Source organism: Apteryx mantelli, chromosome 1 (genome assembly GCF_036417845.1).
Source record: "Apteryx mantelli isolate bAptMan1 chromosome 1, bAptMan1.hap1, whole genome shotgun sequence".
In the NCBI taxonomy this organism is placed as follows: domain Eukaryota; kingdom Metazoa; phylum Chordata; class Aves; order Apterygiformes; family Apterygidae; genus Apteryx; species Apteryx mantelli.
In genome coordinates, this window is record NC_089978.1 from 104,004,507 (window position 1) to 104,029,685 (window position 25,179).

The window sequence follows — 25,179 nt, forward strand, 5'->3', positions numbered from 1 at the left end:
GCAGATTTAAAAACATAAAAAGTTAAAACAAACACACACATTCATGTCTTCTGAATAAAGACATGGAGAAAGAAAATTTCCTATTTCATTTTTCTGTGTAATTCACCATTTCCTTTAGGAAAAGAAGAAACTCGGGAAAAGCTAGTTTTGTTTTGCCCCATCAAATTTCTGTATCTGAGAAAAAAAGGCAGCACTCCTGAAAAAAAGACCCACCTACCTCCAAGAAAGACAGCAGACAACCTCATCATCAAACAGGCATGCTAGAGAGCAGTCACACCAACGAGGCCTGTCAAAGCTCTCTGGGAATGTGACGCTGGTTTCTAGACTTGTCCTCCCTTTGGCAACCCGTAATGCCAGAGAAGGAGATTTCCAGATGAATATCATTCAGGTAAAAAACATCCTCTTTGTATAACAACATATCAATGTCAACCTATTTTTCTACAAAAACTACTACACGCACATGCTCTCCTTTGGTGGCAGAGATGGCAGGTGCATTCCTTCAGTAACACGGGGGAAACATGGAGATCCTCTCAACACTGTTGAATTTATGTCAGACCTGCAGGAGATTGTACAAAATTAGTAATATCATTCACGCACTCCTGTTTCTTCTGTTGTTACAAGAGCAAAAGAAAGTCAGAATATCTGCAAAACCTTTTCCTGACATTTTTCTCAGTCAAAAATGTCCACCTGGGTCTAGTTCATGGTAAAACAAAGTATCTTTTATTCTTCTGTTCATACAGAAGCATGGTTATTCTCTTAACCTGCCACCTGGAAATTTCTAGGCTTTTCTATAGAGAATATTTTACCTGTACTTTCACCAGAGTTCTGTGATTACCTTAAAAAAAGTTTGACATGTCTTTTCTCAGTATAAGTTATTTTTTCCTTGTACCTTTTCTGGTCTTAAAAATGAGTCAAGTTTTATTTTTAATCACACTTTTATTATCTTTTTCAAAAAAAGGCAAAAACCCCTCAAACAAATCACATATTATACTGCTATATTTACACTGCAGACTTTTTAATCTCTTATGTAAATATACATATTCTGAAGTAAGCTTTCTTTGGGAAAGAAAGCTATTTTTAGCCTTCTGATGATGGATAAATCTTCATTATCAATGTAATGCTTTAAGAAAAAAAAGCAAATCAATTTCCAGAGTTGTCAAATATCAAGAAAAGCATGCAGATAAAGTCTATTCAAATTATTTTAAACAAACAAAAAAAAACAAATGTTACAGTAACTTAAGATAATGTACTATACCACACACATCACATGGTAAAACTGATTATTTTTCATGAACATTAGTTATCACAATTGTATCCCAAAGCAAGGCTAAAATTTTTTTTAAAGTTTTGAACATGTTATTTGGAATATTCATTTCTTCTTGGCAATTAGTTTATCTTCATAGTTGACTGGGATTATGCCACTGCATTCTTCTGTCTTTGATACTGGATGCTTTAAAAAAGTACGTCTAATTACGTCAATATCACGTCCTAAATGATCCATCATGGTCGATACAATCGAAGGTGGGCCCTCAAAGTCTACCAAAAAATACCTGCAATGAGAAACATACACACAATAAAACAAAAGACCTGCACTGCAAAAACTTTAATCCAAATCACGGTTCTGTGGGATTTCTTAAATGAAACTTTCTAATTATTTCTTAAATTTTAGTATCTGAACTGTTTTTGAAGAAAAGCTCAGTATTATTCTGATTTTAAACATGAGTAGTTCAGCTGAAGCATGCTCAGCCAGAACTTTTCTTTTTTGTACAGCGTTGCTTACACAAAGAGGTGAAAGACAGCTTACTCTCCTTTTACCTGCTCCATTCATTTACACACCTTGATTTGAACAGTTTAAAAAAGTAAGGTGGCACATTCACTTCAGTTACAACATGCATTCTCCTTCTTTGGATTTACTGCCTCTTTTGGGGGGGGAACTTCGCCATGTCACATTTGGAGGATGGAGCCAGAAACAGGTGTCAGTGTGAAACATCAAGTTTTTTTTTAATATATATATATATAGGCACATTTCTTCTTTTGAAATTCTGCTCCAGAGCTGAATGGATATTCACACACACACACACAGCAGAAGAAACAAGGAGATGGACTTAGGCCAAATTAGGCACATCTCCAATGTGAACATGGCTTAAATTTTCAAACTGCAGGCAGGAGCTGAAGCTGCATGGAGGAAATGCCAGCTTGCGCAGTTGGCACTTGAAGAGCATACTGTCTTGCTGACCTTGGCAGGAGTGAAAGGGTCTTACTTGCACAGCATGTGCAAAAAGCGCTGCTCCAGGTAAGCACTTAGTGTCCACGACCTACTTATCTTTGACAGCTATAAAGAGAAAAGCATACATAGAGCAAATAGAGTGTTGCTCCCTGTTAATATGAGGTCACTGCGGTTACGTCTGTAGTAAATTCCTTTGTTGAAGAACTACGCCTTGCTCATGAGCTCTATTTTAATTTTACAAGAGGTTTTCAAAACTGCAGCACACGTGAGCAAGCAATAAGGCCTACTGTAGCTCATGAGCAATAGAACCGCCCCATTTCAGACTAGGGACCATGACTATACACTACACACTGGCTTACTCTCAGATATGTGAATTCAGATCCCATATCTTAATATGAGATATACCTTCAATTCATTTGCAACATAATGTTTACTGTTCCTGCAAGTTCTGGGTGGCCAACTGCCAGCCATTATGTTCATGTAGAAAATGAGTAAGCCATGCCATTGTCTATCCCTGCTCCCTTGCAATTCTGTGAATGAACTAGCATTTTCAATCCAAATGCAATCAAGAAAACTTTTTGATCAGTCAATCTGCATTTGGCATGCCACTAACTACAGTATAATACAAAGATGCCATAACTGTTTCTCAGAAATCCTGTTAAAGAGAACTAACCGCTCACCTTGTTTCTAAGACCAGCAGTACTTCGGAGCTTCCTGTTTAGCCATTTCTTTTTAATCTTTATGAATCCTCTTACTAAAGCTGCCCTTTTCTCCTAAGCCCATGCCAACACACCTCCCCATGTTTAATGGAAGTGTCAGCATAACATAGAAGTGACATCCCTCAAATGAAGTCGTGTTACATTTGCAAAGAAACCCACTCCTCAATCACTTGTACCCAAACATGATCAAGCATCCCAGTTTGATTTAAAAACTCTACCTAAGCACAGGATTTTGTTCTACAAGATGTACAGGTTTATATTAAGCCAAATATACCGTGAACATCACACCTTACAGTCCAGTTTGTAATAGTAATCTTGGATGGTAAGTTCCAAGATCAGAAGCTGAACAGGGGTCAGAAGAGGAAATACAGGAGATTGGGTCACCAACAACAAAAATGCATGTTTTTCATGCTGCTCACCATGTACAGAGTTAATTCTCATCCAACTAAGTGAGTTATACTAAGTAACATCAAAAGTATTACACACAGAGGAGAGCCACCAGATCAGAAATGACTCAAGCAGCGTGTGCTGGATTGCTGCACAGGGATGGGACTCACACATGGAAAACACTGCAAAGAAGCTTTTCTGTAGCCAGCCATCCCGATTCTGAAATTCTTGTGCAGGCACCTATGTTAAAAGCCACAATTCAGCTCTGAAGTCTTTTTCAGAAGGACCATATTGAAGCAATGAATTCTCATATGTGCAAGGCCTGAGAGCAAAAAATCTCCCTGCAGCCTGTACTGAAGCAACCAGTCCTCCAGCACAGATGCCCAGCTGGTGCAGGCCGTGGCAGAGCGTCACCGAAGCCAAGGGACCAGTGCCAGTTCATGTCAGCTAAGGCGCTGCTCCTTCGACTGCAATAAGACTATTGAGAGTTACGGGAATAACTCGCCTCAGGAAAGGCTTGGAGGTGCTATGGTCTGCTTAGTCCTCCGTGCAAATCCTCAAAGGCTTCAACAGGGAACGTGACTGGGCTTAATGTATTTGAGAAACTGAGCTGCCTACTGTTTTCTGGTCTCCAGAAAATAAGAGAAGTCACCCAGTTACAACTGTCGGGAGAAAACAATTTTTACGCTTGGACAATGTATCAGAAATGCTGCGTAGCAACTTCTCAGGGATGCACACCCTGTAAAAAGGAAAAGCCGTTGGTAAATTTAACAGATGCCACTTAAATCTTCTCTTTTGGAAGAACCCTTCCAAGTTCTCTCACAGTTGCAACTAATAAAACAGGGGCTGTCAGGGGAGAAATTGTAATTGATAATACAACAACACTTACATGCCCCCTTCCCTTAGGGATCTGTCTGCAAGGACATTCATTTGATATTGCAAACTGTGGCCTTTGCTGTATCATTTTAGTCCCACTTCTCTAGAATTTCATTTCATTTCTGCTCGCAAGTTGTATGCTGCTTTTCATTGTGTTCCCAAAACGGCAATAGTTTTTTTTTTTTTTTTCAAAAGGCTGCTTTGCAACTTTGTGCTTTCTTTCACATTAGCAAACGGTGGAAATTTCCACTGACGCACTGTTGATAACTGAAGGAGAAGTGGGGGATGGGAGGATGAGCTGTTACAGCATATCTTTATGACTCCTCGCAGAATAGGTATTTTATCTGAGGATAAAAAACTGCAGTAATTGGGGACAATGCAACTTTTTTTTTAAAAAAACAACCAGCATTCTTCAACATAACAAGCAATAATTGCCTTGCTCTGCCAAAAAAAAAAAAAAAGAGAAGGAAAAGAGGGCCAGCATAAAAAAATACTATTCCCTCATTAAAGAAAGAATAAACTAATGACTGCAAAAGAAACCACCAAAAGTGAAATTGCAATCTCTGAGGAGATCTAGAATGTTTTCCCCCAGAATATATGTATTTAAATCAGCTGTCATGAGGTTGTTGGGTTTTTTTCAAACCCACCTCTCAGTAAGGCATGCAGCAACCTTAATTTAAGCCAATGAACTATGACCTGATACACAATGTTGTAGCTACTGTTTGTCTAGTAAACAAAACCAAATCCCAGCGAGACTTAAATATTGGGAAAATACAGGAAAGCAGGAGGGAAACCACCTCTTTCTTGCAAGCACAAACCAGAAAGAGTTTAGGCTCTCTAGGAGTCAGCCGAGTCATCAGGGGAGAAATGCAGGAAAATTCCACTGATTCGCTGTGAGACCACAGTTTTATTTCTGTCATTCTGCTCTACCATAAATAGAAGGACGATTTAAATACAGGACAACAGACTATCTACTGAAACATCATATTAGAACACTGCATTAATGGAAACATAAGCAAAATCATATGATTGCAAAAAGGGAGGGCTTGCCTTTGCATATGAAATAAAAATGCTAAATTTCTTTCATTCTTTTCAACGTATCCAAGCCAGAAATTGTTTGAACTTTGAGTCCTATGCATACTCAAATAGTTTGCTTTCAAATGGACATTCTCTGACTTCAAAGAATCCTGAAAAGCACCTGGATCAAAACCAGCTTTTAAATCCTCCTGCAATATGACTCTAAGGCTATGTGCAATGTGCCTGGGGAGAAAAGGGAAAAGCACATATACGGAGGACTTGGAGGAGGCTGTGTAATCCCACAGGTGTGCCCAGAAAATGTGTATATGCTTAACCATGATAAGCTTGAACTGAGTTAGCTATCTTGCTTTTAAATTTCTCCTGTACATACTGGCAGTAAGTCTAAGCAAGCTTTGCCAGTGGGGAGGTGGAAATATAAAGGAAAGAAAATGTTCTGATGAACAGGTAGAGCACCTAAGAATGAAACAGAAAACAGTCTGGAGGAAAAAAAGGCATTGGTATTCTTGTGAAAGTAGCTGGACATTCCTTCTCATTAAAGTAATCCTATGTTAATGAAATCATTTTGCTACCTGAATGATCACCTCATCTTTGGGTCCACTGCATTTACTCTGAGGAGAGGCAGTTTGCTTTTCTTCTCAGCTCTTGTGGTGGCTACTCTTCCCTCAGTGGAGCAATCAGCCAAGTTTATGCTCAGAGGGATTTCTGATTTGTAGCTGGAAGGACTAGTTAACATTTTACTTTTAGCTTTCAAAAAACACATATGGAATAGATTAAGTCCCTTGAAAATTACCAGGAGAGCAACTGGCAAGTACCAGAACAAAACCAAAAGCCGTAGCCAGTAACTAGGCTGTGCCACAGGAGTGATGCAAATAATCCATAATGAGAAAGTACTTTGGGGAAAATTATTTCTTGCTATCCAGAGTCTTCAGAAATTTCATTTGCCAAATCCTAGACATGGACGCCTGTTATTAAACTAATTAAATAATGGAAAGACATTTTGCAGCATTGCAGAAAAATAAAATAAAAAACTTACTGTTACACTGCAGAAGAGAAATCAGTCTGACCTATTCTGTGTATTTGAAAAGTCAATAGATACTTTGTTTTGGTCAGTTCTCACTGGGGTAGCATTTGAAAAGTTTGCTAAACTGTTATAAGCTGGGCTGTAGTTACACAGGAAGTATTAATTCTGTGTGGGTCACATCTCTGCTTCTGTAGAATACATAGCTTAAAGAAACAAAATTCCCATCCCACCAAGATCATTGTTTAAGAGCAATCACTGCATTTAATCAATGTGCTTGCACAAGGATGCTACAGAATGTAGTGCATGAGACAATGATACTGGTGCCTTAACATCACATGCTACTGCACTGTGCCATTTCCTCTGAAATGCTCCAGAATTGTGGAAATTGCACTCCCACAGATAAGGTGAAGAAAAATCACTTCACGGCTCTATTACCTGAGGCACACGCACGCTTACAATGGCATGTGCATGTGAACAAAAGCACTTGAAGGAAAAGTAATGGTTCAATTCATCAGTGAAGAAAGCCCCATCTAGTGGAAGAAGATGATCAATTTAACAGCAAATACTGCAAATGTGCCTAATACTCAAATATTCAAACTGATCTGGTTTTCATCCCACTACATTACGGAAACAGAACTCCTTTTTGCTGATGCCGTTCCAGGTGCTCTAAAATCTGAGTAGAACAAACAAGACTGGTTGTGCATTAACTATAAGCTTAGTTTGGTGGTATTAAGAAGAAAAAGTTTGCAAGCTCTTTCACCTGCTTTTCTTTCTTCCTATTTGGCATTAATCATTCAACAGCCATGAAAATAATCGAGACAGTCTGCCTGAGTGAAGCTAAGCATTTTGGTACATTATCTGAAGGATGAAGTCCTTTAACTGTATGATAGTTTGTATTTTACTTGGAGACAAGAGAAGAAGGGTTGTTAAAACTTTTAAAAGCTCCTGAGAACAATTCTGATGGGCAACTATTATTTTACTCTTACAAATAAAATAAAGCTATATCCAGACAGCACGTGTTATTAGAATGACTATTTAACAGCTCTTGTCCACATGGAATACTATTTCGCAACAAGCTGCTTGTTTAAAAATAAATTGTGCAAGTATAGTTGCTAACCTCAGATACTTAAAGATGAACAGTCTGAACATGTAAAATAATTTACATAGATATGTTTCCAAAATATTCAAATCTTTTAACATTACACTTAGCAACCAAAACACTCCTCTTAATAACTGTCTGTACCTGCTATATGAGGACACTGAGGCACACAGAAATTAAACAGAAGCAAACGATGCCATCTCCTTCCTGAGCACTTGTTTAGACAAAGTGATTTTATGTCACTCTGCCATCTAATAAAGGCAAAACATGATGGTGCTACAGGGGGACAAACTGCCTCAGACCTTGAAGTGGGAGTGATCTGAGGAACGGACAGGACAGCCTCCGAGGGAGGCACTGAGCCCTCCCGCCACAGTACAGGGGACTCTAAGTTACCGAAGCCTGATGAACTGCTCCCCACCGCTGGGAAGTAATTGCAGAGCTGCAAAGTCTGAAAGCCAAGTTGAGCTGATCACACTGCATCTTTGGGAAAGGACCTTGCTTTGCAATTTTCCCCCTGTCACACAAACAAGCCCATGGCGCAACTAAAATTGCAACCCAGATTTTTTGACTCTTGGTTCTATTAGACGCTATATATATTCTGTGCTTGTTAGTCTGTCTGGACATCACTAGGGTCCCTGCACACCTCCAGCAGAAAATTCCCCATGCACGTGTTAAGATAAGCTCCTAAAATACAATTCAGCAAGAACAAAAGTAAGACCCGAGTTTGCTATTTCAGAGAACAAGTGGGTTGATGAGATAACTGGAATGAACAGCAAAACAAAAAGATTAAGAGACAAGCAAGCAAATAACAAAAGAAAATTGCCATCTTTTCAAAATCAAATTTGAAAGGGAAAAAAACAACAAGGCAGTGAAAAACTGGCAAGAAAAACATGAAAATTGTTATGAATAATCAGAATTACACACAGTTTAGCTGGAGAACTCTCAAATAAAGTAAATGCAACAGTCAGAAATGCAGGGAGAAAGGTCTAAAAATTACTAAATTACAGGTGGAGTAAGTGGGGGGAAAGCAAACACATACACAGAACAAAGTAGAAGGTAGAGGCCACAAGGCTCCACTGATTTACAGAATAACTAAATCTGAGCAGTGACCAGGCTGATGTACAACAGAGAGATAACCAAAATAAGAATGGCAGCAACGTTTAAAAAAAAAAGAAAAAGAAAAGAAAAATCCACTAAGAACAAATCTCTAGGGGATAGCAAGATATTAGGTAGAAGGCAATATTCAAAACCCAGTAAAATCTGGACACTTTCTTCTCCCCAAAAAGTCAGCCATAGCTCCTTCCTCCAGTGTACTAGATCCCTGGTCCATAAAAAGTTTGAGCCACCTTCCCAAAGCAGTGTCTGAACCTTATTTTTTAAAGATCTGTTTTGTAGACTTCCTCGCACCAGCTCCCCTAAAGTAAAAATATCCTACAAACCAACCACCTCCCCCAAACCAGCTCCTTTGCCTGATGCCTTGAAGCATTAGGTGTCACAAGCACGAGATTAAGACATAGCCTGGCAAGGCTAAAGACAACTCAGGTATGCCACAAAGCCCAACCTGACCCACAGATTGTACTACTGGGATTCATCATTTTACAAGCAGCTGCAACGTTCTCCGGTTTAACACTGACCTATTTAGGCAGCAATGGCACTGTAATTTCATCCAGCCCTTGTCTGGTCACTTTATTTGAAAGCTGCTTTGAGGAATTCAATGCTTTTGTATCACTGTAAATAGCAGACAAATCTACAGTTTAACATTCCTTAAATTCAAATACTAATACACACCTTATTTAAATCAGTTCACCTTTGCTTGTTCCAAAAATAAGCATCTACTGATAAATGTGATACAGTGTAAAAGAAAAAAAAATGCACCACTGTATTAAGAATAATTTAAAAACAAGTCATTAACAGTGATAAACAAGTAGTGACTAGAAAAACAAACGCTCAGAGCAAATACTATTGCCTATTAGAAGATAAAAGTTGGGAATCCTTTTTTTTTTTTTTTTAGTGACAAAGTGGTCATGGGCAAGTCACTCAAGCTCAGTACCTCAAGTAAATTTACATACCTAATCCACATTGGAACCAATGTGTCCTTGTGTCTCATTTTATTCATCCATAGGATGAAAAGTGTTTGTTACAATTTTGTGATAAGTTACAGAATCTACTTGAGCCATGACCCTAAATTCTTTAAAAGGAAATATTAATGTTTTATGGTTATTAATATCATAAATGTAAATTAGGAGCTACTTTAGCTTCAGTTTAAAACATCAGTAAACCAATGCTTTAAAAGTTTTATTCTTCATATGCATCCACACAGTTCCTGAAACATACAATTTTCATAATTACTTAAATTCAAAAACTGTCAATATTAGATACTCTAAAAAATGAAGGTGTTTTCAGCCAAGAGAGATGCATTTAAGAGAAAGACCTAAATTTGTTTTAATATACCTTCAATACACATGTGCCACCTCCTCAGTGAATATTATTTGCTGAGAAGGAACAAGCCAATGAGACGTATGATCCAAGGTCTTCAAAGCTGCCTGGGAGAGTAAAGCTCCTGTTCATTCCAGTGACAGCCGCAGGCCACGATCCCTGATGGCAGGCTTCAAAAAATCTCACCTTACAGATCAATTGGCAGCAAAACTCTCATTCTCAAAAAAGTCTCCTGGATATTCCTAAATGTGTTACGTGCCTTTAACGCGGTACCAGCTTTCTGAGATGGATGACACTGAAGCTCTACAGAACTCATACGGAAACACCTGACCCAAAATTGACCTATGAATATGTATTTTCCGTGAATAGTAAGGAATTAAACTGGAAGACACTAAAATAACTTGGCTAAGTCCAGTGGTAGCTTTGTTGTGCATATTGCACTGCCGCATTGTTTCTGTCAATCATTCAGTTTTATTATATGCTGCAAGTAAAGACTTGAATTGTATTTAAAATGAAATCAATTAAATTAAAGAAACATACAGCAAAGGGCTGGGGAAAAAAAATGGCAGCTAGGCACACCACAGAGCTCATTCCAGTGGAAAACGCAAATAGCTGGCTGGTGCCATACAGATGGCCCTTGAGTCAAGATAAGAGAAACAGACTGGGTAACATTGGGAGAGTTTTATAAGGGAGCAAAACTAGACACTCTACACTATTTTGGAAGATAAAATGTCAATATATTTTCTGATCTGTTTTTTCCAGGTAAACACTCCACACAGCTGAGGGGATCCTATGCCACTGAGTGACAGGGAGATGGTTCATACAATGGTCACTAGGACAAGAGCTGTCTCTAAGAGGCAGATTTTACTAAGCTGTGACCCACACTATGAATGCTGTATTGCAGTAATTTTCACACCACTTACCAGTCAAGAGGTCAAAGAAGTAATAGATTCAGCATACATCCCAAGCCCAAAAGCCTCTACCCACTATCAGAAAATAAACTACCTGAAGCCCTGCTGAGAATCACAAAACTAAAAAAAAAAAAAAAAACACCTAAAGAAAAAAAAGCTTTAAAAGATTAAACACTCTCCTCACAGACACAGCATGATCTGCACTCACAGAAGCTGTTCTGGTTACTTCAGAAAAAAGAACAGAATAATGAAAAGGTGACACACACTACACTATTTACACCAAATTACTCTGTAACGCTCTATACTATTCAACACCAAGTGGGTAAGAACAGGGAGGTGGTAAGAAAGGGAGTCTTGTCTTACTAAATAAGAGTTGGTAAGACAGGTAAGAAGGGAACAGGATTAAAAATTCACTATGAAGGAGGAAAGATCTTAGATCTCTTAGTAAGTACAGGTGCATATTTAACTTACTGAGATATTTTAAAAGCTTATTTTTGTCAGGTTGGTTGGTTTGTTTGTTTTACAGATTCTGTAAAGCAGAACTCAGCAATTTTACAAAGTGGATAAAGAACTGGCTTTTCACTTCCTACTCCTAGATTGTCTTTAATATCCCAAGTTATTCTCCCAACCACATAAAATATCAGATGGTCTATCAGGAATCCACCACACTCACACTGCACTGCAATCTCCCTAACAAAATCTACACAAATACTTTCTCCCAAATTACCAGATACTAAAACTGCCTGCTGCTTACCATTATAATATCTTGTTTCTCCTGAATCTGAGTTTCCAGTTGAAAGCACAGAAAACTACTCTCTCCAGTAGTACTCTCTCTTAATCAGCTTCTCCCTTTGAAGAAGTCAAGCAATTCAGAGCAGAGAACTGTTGTATTCAAATATAGAGGAGCTAAATCCAGGGCAAGCAGAATGACTGCTAAATGCTTAGAGAGACTTGAACTGGCAGGTGGAGGAGGAATAGCGATGCTGACATTAATTTGACTGCTTCATGCTTATGTATCAAGACATGATTGCAATTATTTTTACTAGAACCCTGCTTCATTCAGAATGCAAAATAAGCCTGCACTGAGAACTCTGCAGGGAAGAGCACTGCAGTCTGCAGATCCCCTCCTCCTGCTTACTAAACATGTAATCTGTTGTACTAAAAGAGTTAAGCTAGTCTAGGCATCTGAAAGATCCCCTGGAGGAATGGATTCCATTCATTTCTGCTACATAACTCCTGCAATATTGGTTATTGTGTTCTCCTTTTCTGGTTTCCCAGTTGAAGAACCCGAGACCCAATCTGCAGAAGTGCTGCCACCCAAGTTGAGTGGGAACTGCGGTCCGAAGCAATGACGTGTTACAGCATGTTAAGTATTCTAGAAAAAAATCTAAAATGTAGAAGTCACAGCTTCAGCATCCAAAACTAATGGAACTTAATCCCTCTGCCCTGGCTCCCCAGTGTAAAATCAGTGTAATACCAGATCCCTGTTCTGCTTAAGCAGTCTGAAAAGAATTTAACATTCATAAAATGCTTCTACGCCAACAGAAGAATGAGGTAATTAATAACTCTGCCTTGAGAGGAGGCTTTCATTAGCTTCCATGTGTAGACAAGAGGACTTCACGCTAAAACACAACCGTCAGGATCAAGAGATGTTTTGAAGGCAGACAATTACAGACACCATGGAGGAAGAGTGCAAGCAGTTATGGCCATGACACCACTGCTTTTGGTTAAGTAAGAGGCACATCACAGGGATTTCTTCTTCTATCCTTTCTGTCAGTCTGCTCTAACTGGCAGCTGTCACCATTCCTACTTCACAGGAGAATAAAGAGGTCTTCAGAAGAGGGAGGGAAGCCGTGAGTCAGCCCTGGGGAGATGATCTAAGAACGGCTGCAAAGCCTAAAAGCGCACCTTTGGAGCCACTTCACATTCACCCGCACCAACTGCACACCATGGAAGACAGCTCGCGTGCTGGCCAACAGTCAGCTTTCATGCAGCTATAGTCAAAGGATTAGGAGAAGTGTGTATCTAATTGTTATTTTGATTGTTGTACGCAGCCTCTGTGCAATCCTGGTTGCCTAGCAACATTTCTCAATCCTTGCTGAGCGCCAGCACTCATGGCAGAGGTAGTCCTAAGGAGCAACAAAACATGCGGGTAAGCAAGCAGGGGACGAGATCTACAGCACATTCGTTCTCCATCTCAGAAGAAATCTGCTAGCCGCTATGTTAACTCAGAATCTCAGTTCGGGATAGACGTACTCATTTCTCCTCAAGTAAGCAAATCATACCCCCCCACAAATTACGTGGTGGTGGTGGTCGTCAATAAAAACTGTATCATAAACACACGCAAGTCTTACAGGATATATGTGGTAATTAACATTTAGTTCAGATGCATCAGAGAAAAAGAATCAGTTTTGCCAATTAGTAGCCAGCAGATTAAATAAGGCTTTTATCAGTAAACAGACTGGCTTGGAAAATAGTTACATAAAAATGACATAACAGACTAACATTGCCTACGTTGGGGGAAGTAGATATGAAGGCCTGAACTACGACTATTCATAATATGACAACTAAAAACTGACAAAAAGCTAACCCCACACAAAATACAAACCCAAAATACTTATAGTATAATATACATATGAACAGCCACAGAACACCTTACACAGGTGATAAATGTTACATACATACTCCCAAACAGCACAGGGAAGACCAAACAATGAGAATTACGCATGCACATTTTAAAGAAGCATTTGAAATATTTTCAGGAATAATGCATCATGCATACCCTCCTCTTCTGTGACGCTGTTTGTGCTTGGAGATTTTATAAGGTAGAGCCCTTTCTCCGAGGTTTTCTAGGTTCCTCACAACAGCTCCTTGCTCCATAAGAGCCTCAACAGTGCGCTTCAGCACAGCTGCAGTCTCAGGCTTTAAAAGAAAAAAAGAAAAAGAAGAAATGTACACAAATCTGGTTATTCTTATTATGCAGTTAGAATCAACACATGTATTTGCACAGCTAACTGCTGGAAGAGATCATTTAATAACATGAGATGGCAAAATGGAAGTACAAGCAGACGTCCCCCTAAAAATACAGGAAGAACACTTTTAAGAACAAACAACAATTCCTCTAGGAATTAAGGCAACAGCAAAGTTCCCACTGATTTCCAAGTCAGGCCACAGCAACAGCAGCAAAAGGAAATAATTAATGAACTTAACTCATCTGGTATCACTCTGCCTGACCTTGCACAGATGCAAGTAAATTTATACGGCAAAGAGCAGTCATCAATCAGCAACAGTTTTAAGGTCCCTGGATCATTGATGCTAATTAATATTGTTCACCACAACAGGTGTTAACAGCGGGGGGGCAGAGGACAGTAGTCTGTGGCTTGATACAGAATCAACAATTAGCACTATGTTCATTTTATATAGTCATTTCAACTGCAAGCATGTAATACATATTTGGACTCTTGGCTAAATCATTGCACATTTCATTGCTTTTACATAGCCAACATCCAATCTTTTTAAGAGTTAAGGAACTGAAATGCAGTAATTAGTCTAACACGCAGAGACTTCACTTCTTAGAAAAACAAGCTTGAGGGACAGGCAGCCAAAAACCAGTAGGTAAAATGGATGCAACTTTTTCTTGCTTACTGCATATCAGGGCTCTTCAGAGTGCTGAATCGTTTCAGTAATGACACTTAACAGTATCTATGAAAATGTTAATAAAGTACAAACTAGAATGTTTTGAAAACAACTGCAAACTTGGTACACACTCAGTGACAAGAAGTATTTCAAGAAAACAAATCTCCTGTAGAGAAAGGAAACTAAATGGATGTCCATCCAAACACAAAACTCACTGTATGGCTTTCTTCCCTGTTCCCCCCCCATTCCACATCAAGATATATTCCCAAGTCTACTTGTCTGGTGAGATGGCAACAACTGTAAACGGAAACGTAACGGATAGCTAGCTAATTTTCAGAGTAGTTGGTATTTTGTTAAATCAGACCATCATAATGATTCCACTATCCTTTCTCAGACAGAAGTAAACTTGGGTAATCTTTCAATCACCTTATGTACAAGATGACTGAAAGTTAGTTGCCTAAACCTAGGCTAGAGGTGCAAAACTTAGCTAGGAAAAAGAGCTGTTTAATGCCCAGAAAGCTTAATGGAAATTGGTGAAAAATGTGGTACCAGAATTTTACAATATGCAGTGCAGCCCATGCTCTGGCATGTGAAGTTTCTCTTTCATTTTACTGAGGATACAAAGTGTTATGAAAGAGCCTCCAAATGCAGAGCAGAGATGTACAACATACGACATTTTGCAAGGTTGCTTGCTCTTCGAAAGGCCTGAAGTACAGAGCATCTGAAATGTTTTCTTGTTCCCATGTGTTTATTACCCTATGGCATGCAAGAGTCAACCATGTGACAGCACATATTACTCCTCACTATCAGTAAGAAATTTTATTCTCCCCTCTTGCAGTTACATAAACTGTTTGGGAAAATTATTTTCAACACAAAGCGCCTAATCAGTTACAAGGTGAGCAAAAACGCTTGTTCTTTCTTCAGTATATGTGTAGATTGTGTGGTAAAACCATTACAGGGACCAGACAAGTACGCTCACATGTAAAGAGAAGTCGCTACCCTACCAAAATTTTCCAGTGTATTGTAACTACTGTTTCTCAGAACAGACAAATACTAAAGGTATCTCTTGTCATAATGTGAAAAGTTAGGATGAAGGCATTATTAAGAGAGCTTATGGATTATACTGTATTAATTTAAATGATGTTTTAGCTTAAAATCAGGGATAACATTATTTTCAGTTGACTTAGAGTGGTTGCCTCCATTACCACTCATTAGATTTTCCAGGAGGCATCTTTTATGCTTAGGACCTCCTTCCCCAAAAAACATTTGCAAAGCTAATTCAGCTTCCTTAAAACTGTTTTTGCCCTCCTGCCACAAAGCAAGCCATTCCCACAAATATTACAGGAATCCGATTTTCTGAGATATCCACCCCTCTATTAGGCACCTACACGTTGATGCTACAACTGACCATGCTGATCAACTCACGAAGCTGATCATGTTAATCCTTTCACTCCCCCCTTTAAACCCATCTCCTGTTTCTAAAATACTTCTGGATTATATGGCTTTTTTTTTTTTTTTTTTAAGGATAAAACATTTCTTTTTTGAGTGAGTACTCTTCAACACTCCATAATTAGAGTCTCAGGAACAATCATAACACAAATAATAACTGAAACTGGAAAGACAAAACGAACTACCAAGTTTGCTTGCTTTCCCAGGTCTCAGTTTTTTCTCTGACAAACAGAAACACTCATGATTCCCTTCCACATGAAGACTTAATTTCTAGAACTCTGTAGCATAAAAATCCCTAGTCATTATTTGTATCACAGTTGTGCCTAGAGGTCTCTGCCACTATCAGGATGCTCCTGTGGGAGGATACATTCCACTTACATTAGTAAGTCTTGAAAATAAGAGACTTCCTAAAAACTCCTATGAAGACATTAGGAGAAGAATATGTTCCACTGGATATAACTGGATCCACAATTGTCTGCAAAGGAAAAGGGCTGCTCACAAACACTACAGTTTTTCTTGAAAATGCTCTCGGGTCTTTGCAATTCACTTGCCAAAGCAGAAGAGTCATCTTATACCAAGTTGGAGGACTAAAATGGTCTATTCTTACCTTTTCACAACAAACTTTTTTTTGTTCTTTTCATTTAGGAAGAAATATGCAGCACCTAATAAAATTTCAGTGGTTTTAGCTGCCATGATTCAGAATACACTCAATCTCAAATCAATCAAGTAATGAGATATAAGCTGTTGATACACTGGAAAATAATAAAACTCCTATATTGTTAAACAACGTTACATACTAAAATCAATGAAATATATACAAGAGTTATACAGTACTTTAAATTTAGTCCAACACAGTATTAAAAAAAAATCACAAATTAGTTCCTATTGGGCCTGGCCTCAGAAAAGGTCATGGATTTTACTGTTTATTTTTTAAATTGAACTAATCATTATAATTATCACCAGAAGAGTTTATTACTGCAATGCTAACCCTCCTAAAAAATATATCGCTATGGAACATATGACTGTATTTCTACCCAGACTGTATTTCCAAAACTCTTTCCGGATCTGTTCAAATGATATATAAGTGGTCTAAGACAACTATGGCAGACTTGGCACAGATTTCTTGATGCTGTAATGAAGCATCACCCACACTGAGGCACAGGGACAAGTAACACCTTGGAGCAATGAGTTTCCAGAATGCATGGAATAGTTGCATCCATTCTGTGTGAAGATTATTTTCAAATAATGGCATATTTGGGTGAAATAGCATATTTGATTCCTGGATTGACACAGGTCCAATCCAACTCCCACTGAATTTGATGCAGCACTATTATTAACTTACACAGCCTTTTGACAGTGGTCCAGATTTCTGTACTATCAGCTAGCATTTGCAGATACCCGCCTCGCCCTGTGATTAGAAATTATGTAATATAATGATCCAGGTATGCCTTTGGTATAAACGGGAGCACAGAGCGTAGACGAGCTCCCCCCTTGATCCTGCTGCACTGAAGACAAAGGTAGGTAGGTCACAGGAGCACTCTTATTACTACAAAGAAATCAAAAATCCTGGTTTCATGTGCACACCTGCAGTGCCACCATCTATATGGACTACCATCCACAGACAGAAGTGAATATTCAAAAATACCACATGCCCAATCATGCCCAGTGTAGTGCTGAAGAGACACAGCTTTTTGACTGCCTACATACCCAGTTTTTCAGATAGAGTTTATAAGTTGTCTAGATCTCCTTGATCTCAAGACTGCTTTTTAAAACACCTGTAAACACACACACTTTTTTAAGTGTGATTCCAATATTTCACCTTGGAAGCCTAAGTTTAGAGCTGTTCTGTAACATTTATAAACACTACACACTGAGTTAGCTATTGGATGACCAACTGTATACTAGCCTATAAATAGATCACTTTATCTATCTATAGATTGAATCTATAGATCATAGATTTTACACAGAACCACAAAAGAAATAACAGCTAAAAAAAGCTGTTCTTCAACTCACACGTAAACACTGAGAAGGGACAAAGCCCGAATTATTAGCCAGGGATATTCAGCCAGTTAGCTCCAAACATTTTACAGAACTGGTGGTTTTGACAAGGGAAGTCAAAAGCCTGGGAAACGACAAGAACAAAAGTACACCTGTGTGGTTTAAAAACACCCTCTGCACAGAGCAGACGCCAGGGAGCTGCTCAGCTAAAATGGACAATCAGAACCCACTAGGGAAATAGAAAAACTAAATTCTGTCTAGGTCACCATTGTGCAATGCTTTTCTTTAGATAAAGTAAACATATAAAAACTTTTAAAAGCCCCTTTTCTCTACATCTTTTATTAAAATTAAATATTTTGTTTTTTAAACGGCTGCCTAGTCCCTGTTTTCACCATTGGTTACAGGCTCCAAACGGAAGAAATGCAAGTGCTTGAGCACAGTCTGACCTACTATGTAAATGTAGTCAATATGTAAGATATTGAAAGCCAAGTTCTGGTCCAAGAGCAGGGTACTGTCAGGATATTTCAGCAAGGTATTTCACCGCATTAAGAAAAACAAAGGCAGACTTCATGATACCTGAAGCAGTGCATACAAAAAGCCAAAATAGGAACGTGGTTATAAGACAGCAATGGCAACATCAAATGCATTTAGGGATATGAGGTTCCTACAAACAACCATCTGCCCTATCAATGCTTACTTCTGGATTGAAGGCTGGGAAAATTTTACTCTAAGAATTTTTTAGGAGTTAATAACAAAGCTCAGATTTCTTCTCTTCCCATGACAGCACCATTTCTTTTAAAAGCCTTCAGAAATAATCCTAAAGCAGGTAGCAAACACTGTTCCTGTGCTGTCTTGTAGATTTATTGTTTATAATGAATCATTAGCTTAACCTCACTATAACTCATCAAAGCAAATCCTAGAGAGCATCCCACCAACAGAAGTATTTTCCTCCAAGACTGGATTCTTAGTTTTCTCTATATGCTTGTATTTTGCATTGTTTTCCCTCCTCTGTCTATATGACAACAACTACCAAGCAATCACACACAGTTCCCCTTCTCCACAAACCCAAGGAAAAGAGGGACCAGCAAATACTACTGTGAAGAACTGGGAAGCAGCAGCTACAGCACATTACTCTCTCACTACCGCTTTGAACAATATTCAAGGAGTAGGAAGGGTCACTGGGAAATCTGTTGGTTGAGCCAACAGGCCTCGAAGTGACAAACAGATTCAAAACCCATGTATTTTTACGTAAAATACTCAATTTCATGATAGAAGCTTTGTAATAGCAGCAGCATCTCAGTGTTGCCTAGACAAGCCAAAAAGTAGGATACACAGTTGCTAGTGATATTTACAGTATCATGCTGTAAAGCATACCAGAAGTCTGTCCTGAATAAAGACGAAAAAACAAGTATTGCCTTTGTGAAACAGGCACCTTCTGCTATCCGGAAGATTTTGCCTCTGAAATCAGCATCTGACACTGACCATTAGGATTTTACTTACCTACATTAATAATGGAAATAAGCAGTGTTAGGAGACAAAGGGCAGCTAATCAAACAGCCTGAATATTTTGTGCAATGCAATGCACCTGCAGTGCTTCCAACACTAGGCTGGAAAATGCGTTCTTGGAAAGCAGTAGGATCTGCCATTCAAGCCTTCTCCCGCGGTGCCTGCTGTGTGTGGCTAGGTTGCAGGAGCTACCATGGCACTCAGACAATTATCACAGGAGAAATCTGTCAGGCCAACGAATAAAAATACTGTTAAGTTTACTGTTACAAGTTGTTTTCTACTTGCATAAAACATGCTGGATCCTTAAACGGAGCTCTATTCAAAAGAGACCTTAATTGATCATCTTTAGACAAACAGCTGTATGTCCAGGTGCAGAGCTGTCTGACATACCCCTTCTTCTGTTAATAACTGTGCATATTTAAGTTAAATGTTGTCGGAGAAGCTTACTCTTCTACATCCCTCATATCCTCAAAAGATACATAAGCTGTTTGTCTCTTTTATACATGTCAACAGATCAGCACATTCGCTGACTGGCAGCATGTCCAGCATGACGCGCAGTTTCTGAACACAATGAAGTCTAAGATAGAGTCCTATATATTTAAAAACAAAACAAAACGAACACGAAAAGAAAGCCACAGATTTCTACATTAAGGACTGTAAAATATTACACTTTTTTTCAATCTCCCCATTTGTGGGAGTACTTTGAAAACATAAACTAATTGTTGGGTTTGAAAGCTTGTCACTGTAATCCCTCTCATTCCTCCTCTCCAAAAAAGATCATGGTTTATCATAGCTTGCCTAAAGCCATCGGCCAAACTATATATAGGCTAGCCTTTGCTAACCATAATATCCACAGACACAGGTTCCTTGGTTTGCCTCAGAGCCAGACCAGTTGAGGACATAGGAAATGGTATTGTCTGGCTCCCAATCCAGGAGCCACAACATTTTTTCCTGAACAGCCAGCAGTAATTCTATTACCACAAATGTGGGGAAGCAAAGAAGGAAAGAAAAAAAAGGGGGTGCAGGCTATGGAGAGAAAATGAACTTGGTGCCAGATAGCCATGCTGGAGTGCAGCAAGCGCTAGAAAGAGCGCACAAGTCCTGGTATGTAATTCTAGCTCTTGTTCCTCCTTCTGTGTGCGTAACCAAGCCAGAGCCCTTTCAGCTGGGTTCGCCCTTGGTGAACTTAGTTCACTGTCATTCAGTCAGGAGTAGTTACCTCACTTCTCGGGAAGGTATAGCTTTATGCATCCTAACAAGCTATGGAAGAGGAAGGAAGTCACTGAAGACTTTCCAAGCGTTTTTACTTGAAATACTGCCTCCAGAAAAAATAACTGAAGGACAACTATCTACAGATCAAACTTCCTCACTTCTCTACATCCCCCATTTCTTAAACTTGCAGTTGCCCAGAAGAAACATCTTGTTAACTAGCACCTTTCCACAAACTTGGCACCTTTCCACAAAGAATCCAGTTAAATTTATTTAAAACCTCCACTATTCCCCTGTGCCCAGGAGTGATACATAGCCCTGGATGTCACACAAACCACCGTCTGTGTATGCAGAATACCAGCTATATGCACTTCCCTTATACCTCTGGCTTTTCCGTTTCTCTTCACCACTCTGTCTTCAGTCCCTCCTAGGGAGAATGCAGTTACATCTGAGCGAGCAGAAAGCTATTTAATGCACAAGCTTCCTCAGCATCTCACCAGCTTCCAGAAAGGGAAACAGATGGGGGTACACAATCAAGCTTTACCCCAGGATCAAAGCTGCAAATGCACACCTGTAACCAGCAAGTAGTACAACACAGCTCCAACACTGTTTTTGAGGGGAAATTACTATACACCACCAGCATGAGAGTAAAAACTAGAGCAGTTTTTATCAGTCATACAAAACTCACATGGCAACCAGCAGCAAGCATATTAAAAAATAGGCAAAGAAAAAAAATGGGGAATACTCTGACGGTGAAGAATTTCTTGTGTTACTGGAGGCCAAAAGGACAAGAGCTCACCAGCTACAAAGAGGACTAGTAAAGCCCCATATGCTATTACCCTAGCAGCTCTGAGATAGACCAGAGACTTGGCAACAGCTTGAAATAATGCTTTTATAAAGCTGATGTCTTCCAAAAACATGGAGCCATCCACCCAGTCCTAACAGAAAAGACAGCTCTGTGGCTGGAATCAGAGCCATGTAAAAAGACTCTTCACCACTACTCAATTTTCGAACTAATTAGCTGGCCAGAGGTTGCTCAAGAGAGGACAGAAATTCAAAAAGACAGAAAAAGCAGAATGCTAGCCTTCTCAAGCCACCAGAGCTCCTCTGAAAAGAGTCCTGAGAGAGCAGAAAGGAAACAGACACCAAATACTCATTTTTAGGGTCAGGACTGCATTCAAGTTCTTCTCATTACTCATTCGGTTAACACAAAGCATTATACTCAGTGGGCACACCTCCTTAGATTGTAAACAAAAAGAAATCCATCATAATTAGCATGACAGTTTTCTGATTCCCTTCAATGTGATACTAGCAGCAGAAAATCAGGTTTTCGTTTGGTTGTTAAATAGACACAAAGGTTCTTCTGAGATTATGTGTTGAGAGGTGGAAATCAAAGAACGCAAAATCTATGTTCAGAAGAAAGCTGGAAGTCAAAAGCAGCAAAACTGTGGGAAAAAAATGTCTTTATCATCACTGAATACATAATTAAACACTAAAAACTTATTAGTGAAAATGATAGAAAGACTTTTGTGAACCTGCCAAGATCAACACTGGCATAAGAAAGAGGAACTTTACAATAAGAAACAAGGGGAAGCTGGGAGAGAGTCATTTGATTGTCACACCCTGTTTCAGTACACAACAAGACACAGCAGACAGATGAAAAAATAATCAATACATGAAGATGGGAGAGCATGAAAAAATATAGAATTAACATCAATGAAAACAGTAGCTATGTATACAACACAGTTAGTGACCAGTTGTTCCTTATCTGCCTAGGGAACAAACTTGAACTCCTCGTGCAAGATGCAAAGTTGCAACTACCGTAAAAGCATAAACAACATGGAAAAGCTGTCATAATCAGAGTACAACTGTTGAAGGATATGCACTCTTCAAAAAAAGATCAAACTAAAAATAAAAGTGGTAGATCAAGTGAACAGAAGGTGCATTAGCCATGCTGCACAGGTACTAAAAATGGCCTGCATGTAACCAGTAAATGCAATCAGGATTTCCAGAGACAGAGCAACTCAAACTTGGAGAACTCTGGATGCCGGTCTGGGAGTTCTGACCGGGGAGAAAGTCTAGGGGAAATTGCACATATGGTAGTAACAGAGATTTCTGTAACTAAGAGAGTACAATTTTCCAGATATAAAGGAACAAATGGGAGAACCCAGGTGTTCTTGAATGTGATGACCATTTCAGATTTCCATCAAACACTTACTGAACAAAAAGGCATGGTATTATTTTAGAACTGGATTTGGGAAATAATGAAAAAGGTATAGAGGAAAAGTCACAAAAAATAAGTTTGGGGGAGTGATCAAAATTGACTCAATTTGAAATAAATATAACACCTCATTCCCAAACCAGGTCTTTAATTAGGGTTCTGATTTTTACAGGGGATAAAGCAAGGAAATAGCAACTTATCTTGAGGTGAATAAGAAGCCCAGGGACTTGGATACAGAGGAAGCAGCAACTTTTAAAGCCAAAGTGCTGCTATTATTTTCACTGTCCCAAGATCCAAATTTTTTCTTCAAAGAATCTAAATTCCATAAAATATCTTTTTTTTTTAACTCAACATTTAAAATCATAGGAAATTGTCAAAGCTAAGACACTGAACCAAAAACAAAGCAGTGCAAGCTTAAGTACCGAATAAGTACCAAGTCAGGTTAAATTAGCACATTAGTCTCAACACTGAACTGAGCTAAATTTAATTCATGTTAGAGAGCATCAACCTTTATAAATTCTAAAAAGAATTTTAGAAGGTGTCTGTCTAGTTATAAATCAGAGTTAAACAGCTTTGCCAACTATAACCAAATCTCTGTGATTCAGGGCCATTTCAAAGGTTTATTATTAGAAACAGTTAATTTAACAATTGACCATAACTTCAGAACCAGTTAAGCACCTTCTTTAATACAGTATTCCATTTAGAAATTAATCTTCCTCTTCTCAATTACAATGCGTTACGATATGGACTTCAACGTAACATTCCTGGTCAGCTGAAGTACTTACCAGAAACTTTCCAAGACCAAACTTACCAGAAACTACAAGTAAGTTTTGCTCTTCTTATGACTTTTAGATACAGAATACACTTCACCAAGTTTATGTGTTTTTTTAAAAAGCTTAAATAGTCTAAAATGGAAAGAAAAAAAAAGCATGAGGGGGAAGTTATTTTCAAATGCCTTTTTGTCCCAGATGTTTGAAATGCACACACACACTCGCATGCAATTCCCATTGTCAGGTTTAAGATGAAAAAGTAGAAGATCATCCAATGAATACACCAAAAAGATAAAGGCAGGAACAGAAAAAGGAAAACGAGAGGAAAGGATTCTCCATTCTTGTGATACAGGAGCTGGAACCACAGTCAAGAAGCCAAAGCTTCTTTCACCATCTCAGTTATTACCTCACTGGTAAGCTTCTTCCTGAGTACCTTAAGAATGGATAAACAGTTGTACAGTTTGCCAATTTAGGTCATCAATTCTTCTCTCCAAAGCAATCAGCAGCAGGTTTTAAGAAACCCTGAAACCCTTTCTGACTTCATGGACTTTCCCTTTGATTCCTCAAGCTTTCAGTCTGCAAGTGCCCAGCCTCACAGCTCCACCTTCAAAAGATCCTGAGATGAGCAAGATGTAAAGCCTGACTTAACTGTCTAATCAAAACCTGTATCAAGTCATTCTTAGGCAAGTTAAAAAAAAAATCCTACGTATGACAATATTTTAGATGTATTCAGGATTTTAAACACCACAGAGCAGAAATTTTTCTCTTTCCTCTTCCCCATCCTACAAGACAAAAGATTACTACAAAAGCCCTCTTGAGAAAGCTGGTTATGACTCCTCTGGATAAGAAGTCCTTTGGTATAATTTTACATTTTATTAAGAGATTTAATATAAAATAAATCCTATGAAAATAGGCTGCTAAAGAAAAATAACACAATCAACCATTCACTCTATCCAGCAGCAGAATTAAGTTTATGTTGGAACTTAAGTCTGGAAGCCTCTCTCAAGAATGTCATCTACAATCAAGTTTCTCAAAATGAGACTAATTTAAAATAAGAATTTTAATTCTGGATAAGACCTACCCTCAGATGAGCTCTTTCTCTCAGTATCTCTCCTCTTACTCAGCCTTATTTTCCAGAGTGCATATGTGTCCATCCCTTGCTCCCCTAGTATTTTCTCTCATCTGTTTCTTTTTTGTATTCACCCACGTATTTAACATCAGCTTGGAAGACTCAGACATGGACAGAAGGGGTCCAAAACTGATGGCTGCTACTCAGAGGTAAGTTGAAGCCAAAAGCATCCCCTTGCCCCAGCTGTTTGAAAGGAAAAGGATGCCTGAATGCAGAGTTAGTCATTCCCTCAGCTGCCTATGGCCTCTATTTACCAGCATCTGTTCAAGTCAGGGAGTGGCCAGGAATCAAACCACTGCCACGCTGTTGCTGCCACTGCTTCACTTCCTGAATGCTTCAGGGACAAAGTCAGTGGTATCATCAGCAAGGAAAAGGGCTTCACTGTGTTGCAAATGGCACAAAACCTTACAAGAGTTTACAATCCAAGCAGTGTTTCTGCTGCCTCCCCGTCTCCCCTGGATGCACAATACTGAGTCCAGCACTTTTCCCCGCAGGGAATAACTCGCTGTCTGTCTCTAACAAGGCACACATGCGGCAGCTCAAAACT

The 25,179-nt window shown here is 38.9% G+C and overlaps 1 protein-coding gene across 1 annotated transcript in view; it reads right to left on the bottom strand.

Moving 5' to 3' along the window:
- Window positions 1-916: 916 nt before the first annotated feature.
- MRPS6 (mitochondrial ribosomal protein S6) overlaps window positions 917-25,179 on the bottom strand; it is a 49,624-nt gene continuing 25,361 nt past the window's right edge. Inside the window, exons 2-3 of the mRNA XM_067289776.1 lie at window positions 13,497-13,636; window positions 917-1,550 (exon numbers count right to left, since the gene is read on the bottom strand). Coding sequence (XP_067145877.1) covers window positions 1,370-1,550; window positions 13,497-13,636 — 321 coding nt within the window. The 3' untranslated portion in view covers window positions 917-1,369. The remainder of the gene's footprint in view (window positions 1,551-13,496; window positions 13,637-25,179) is intronic.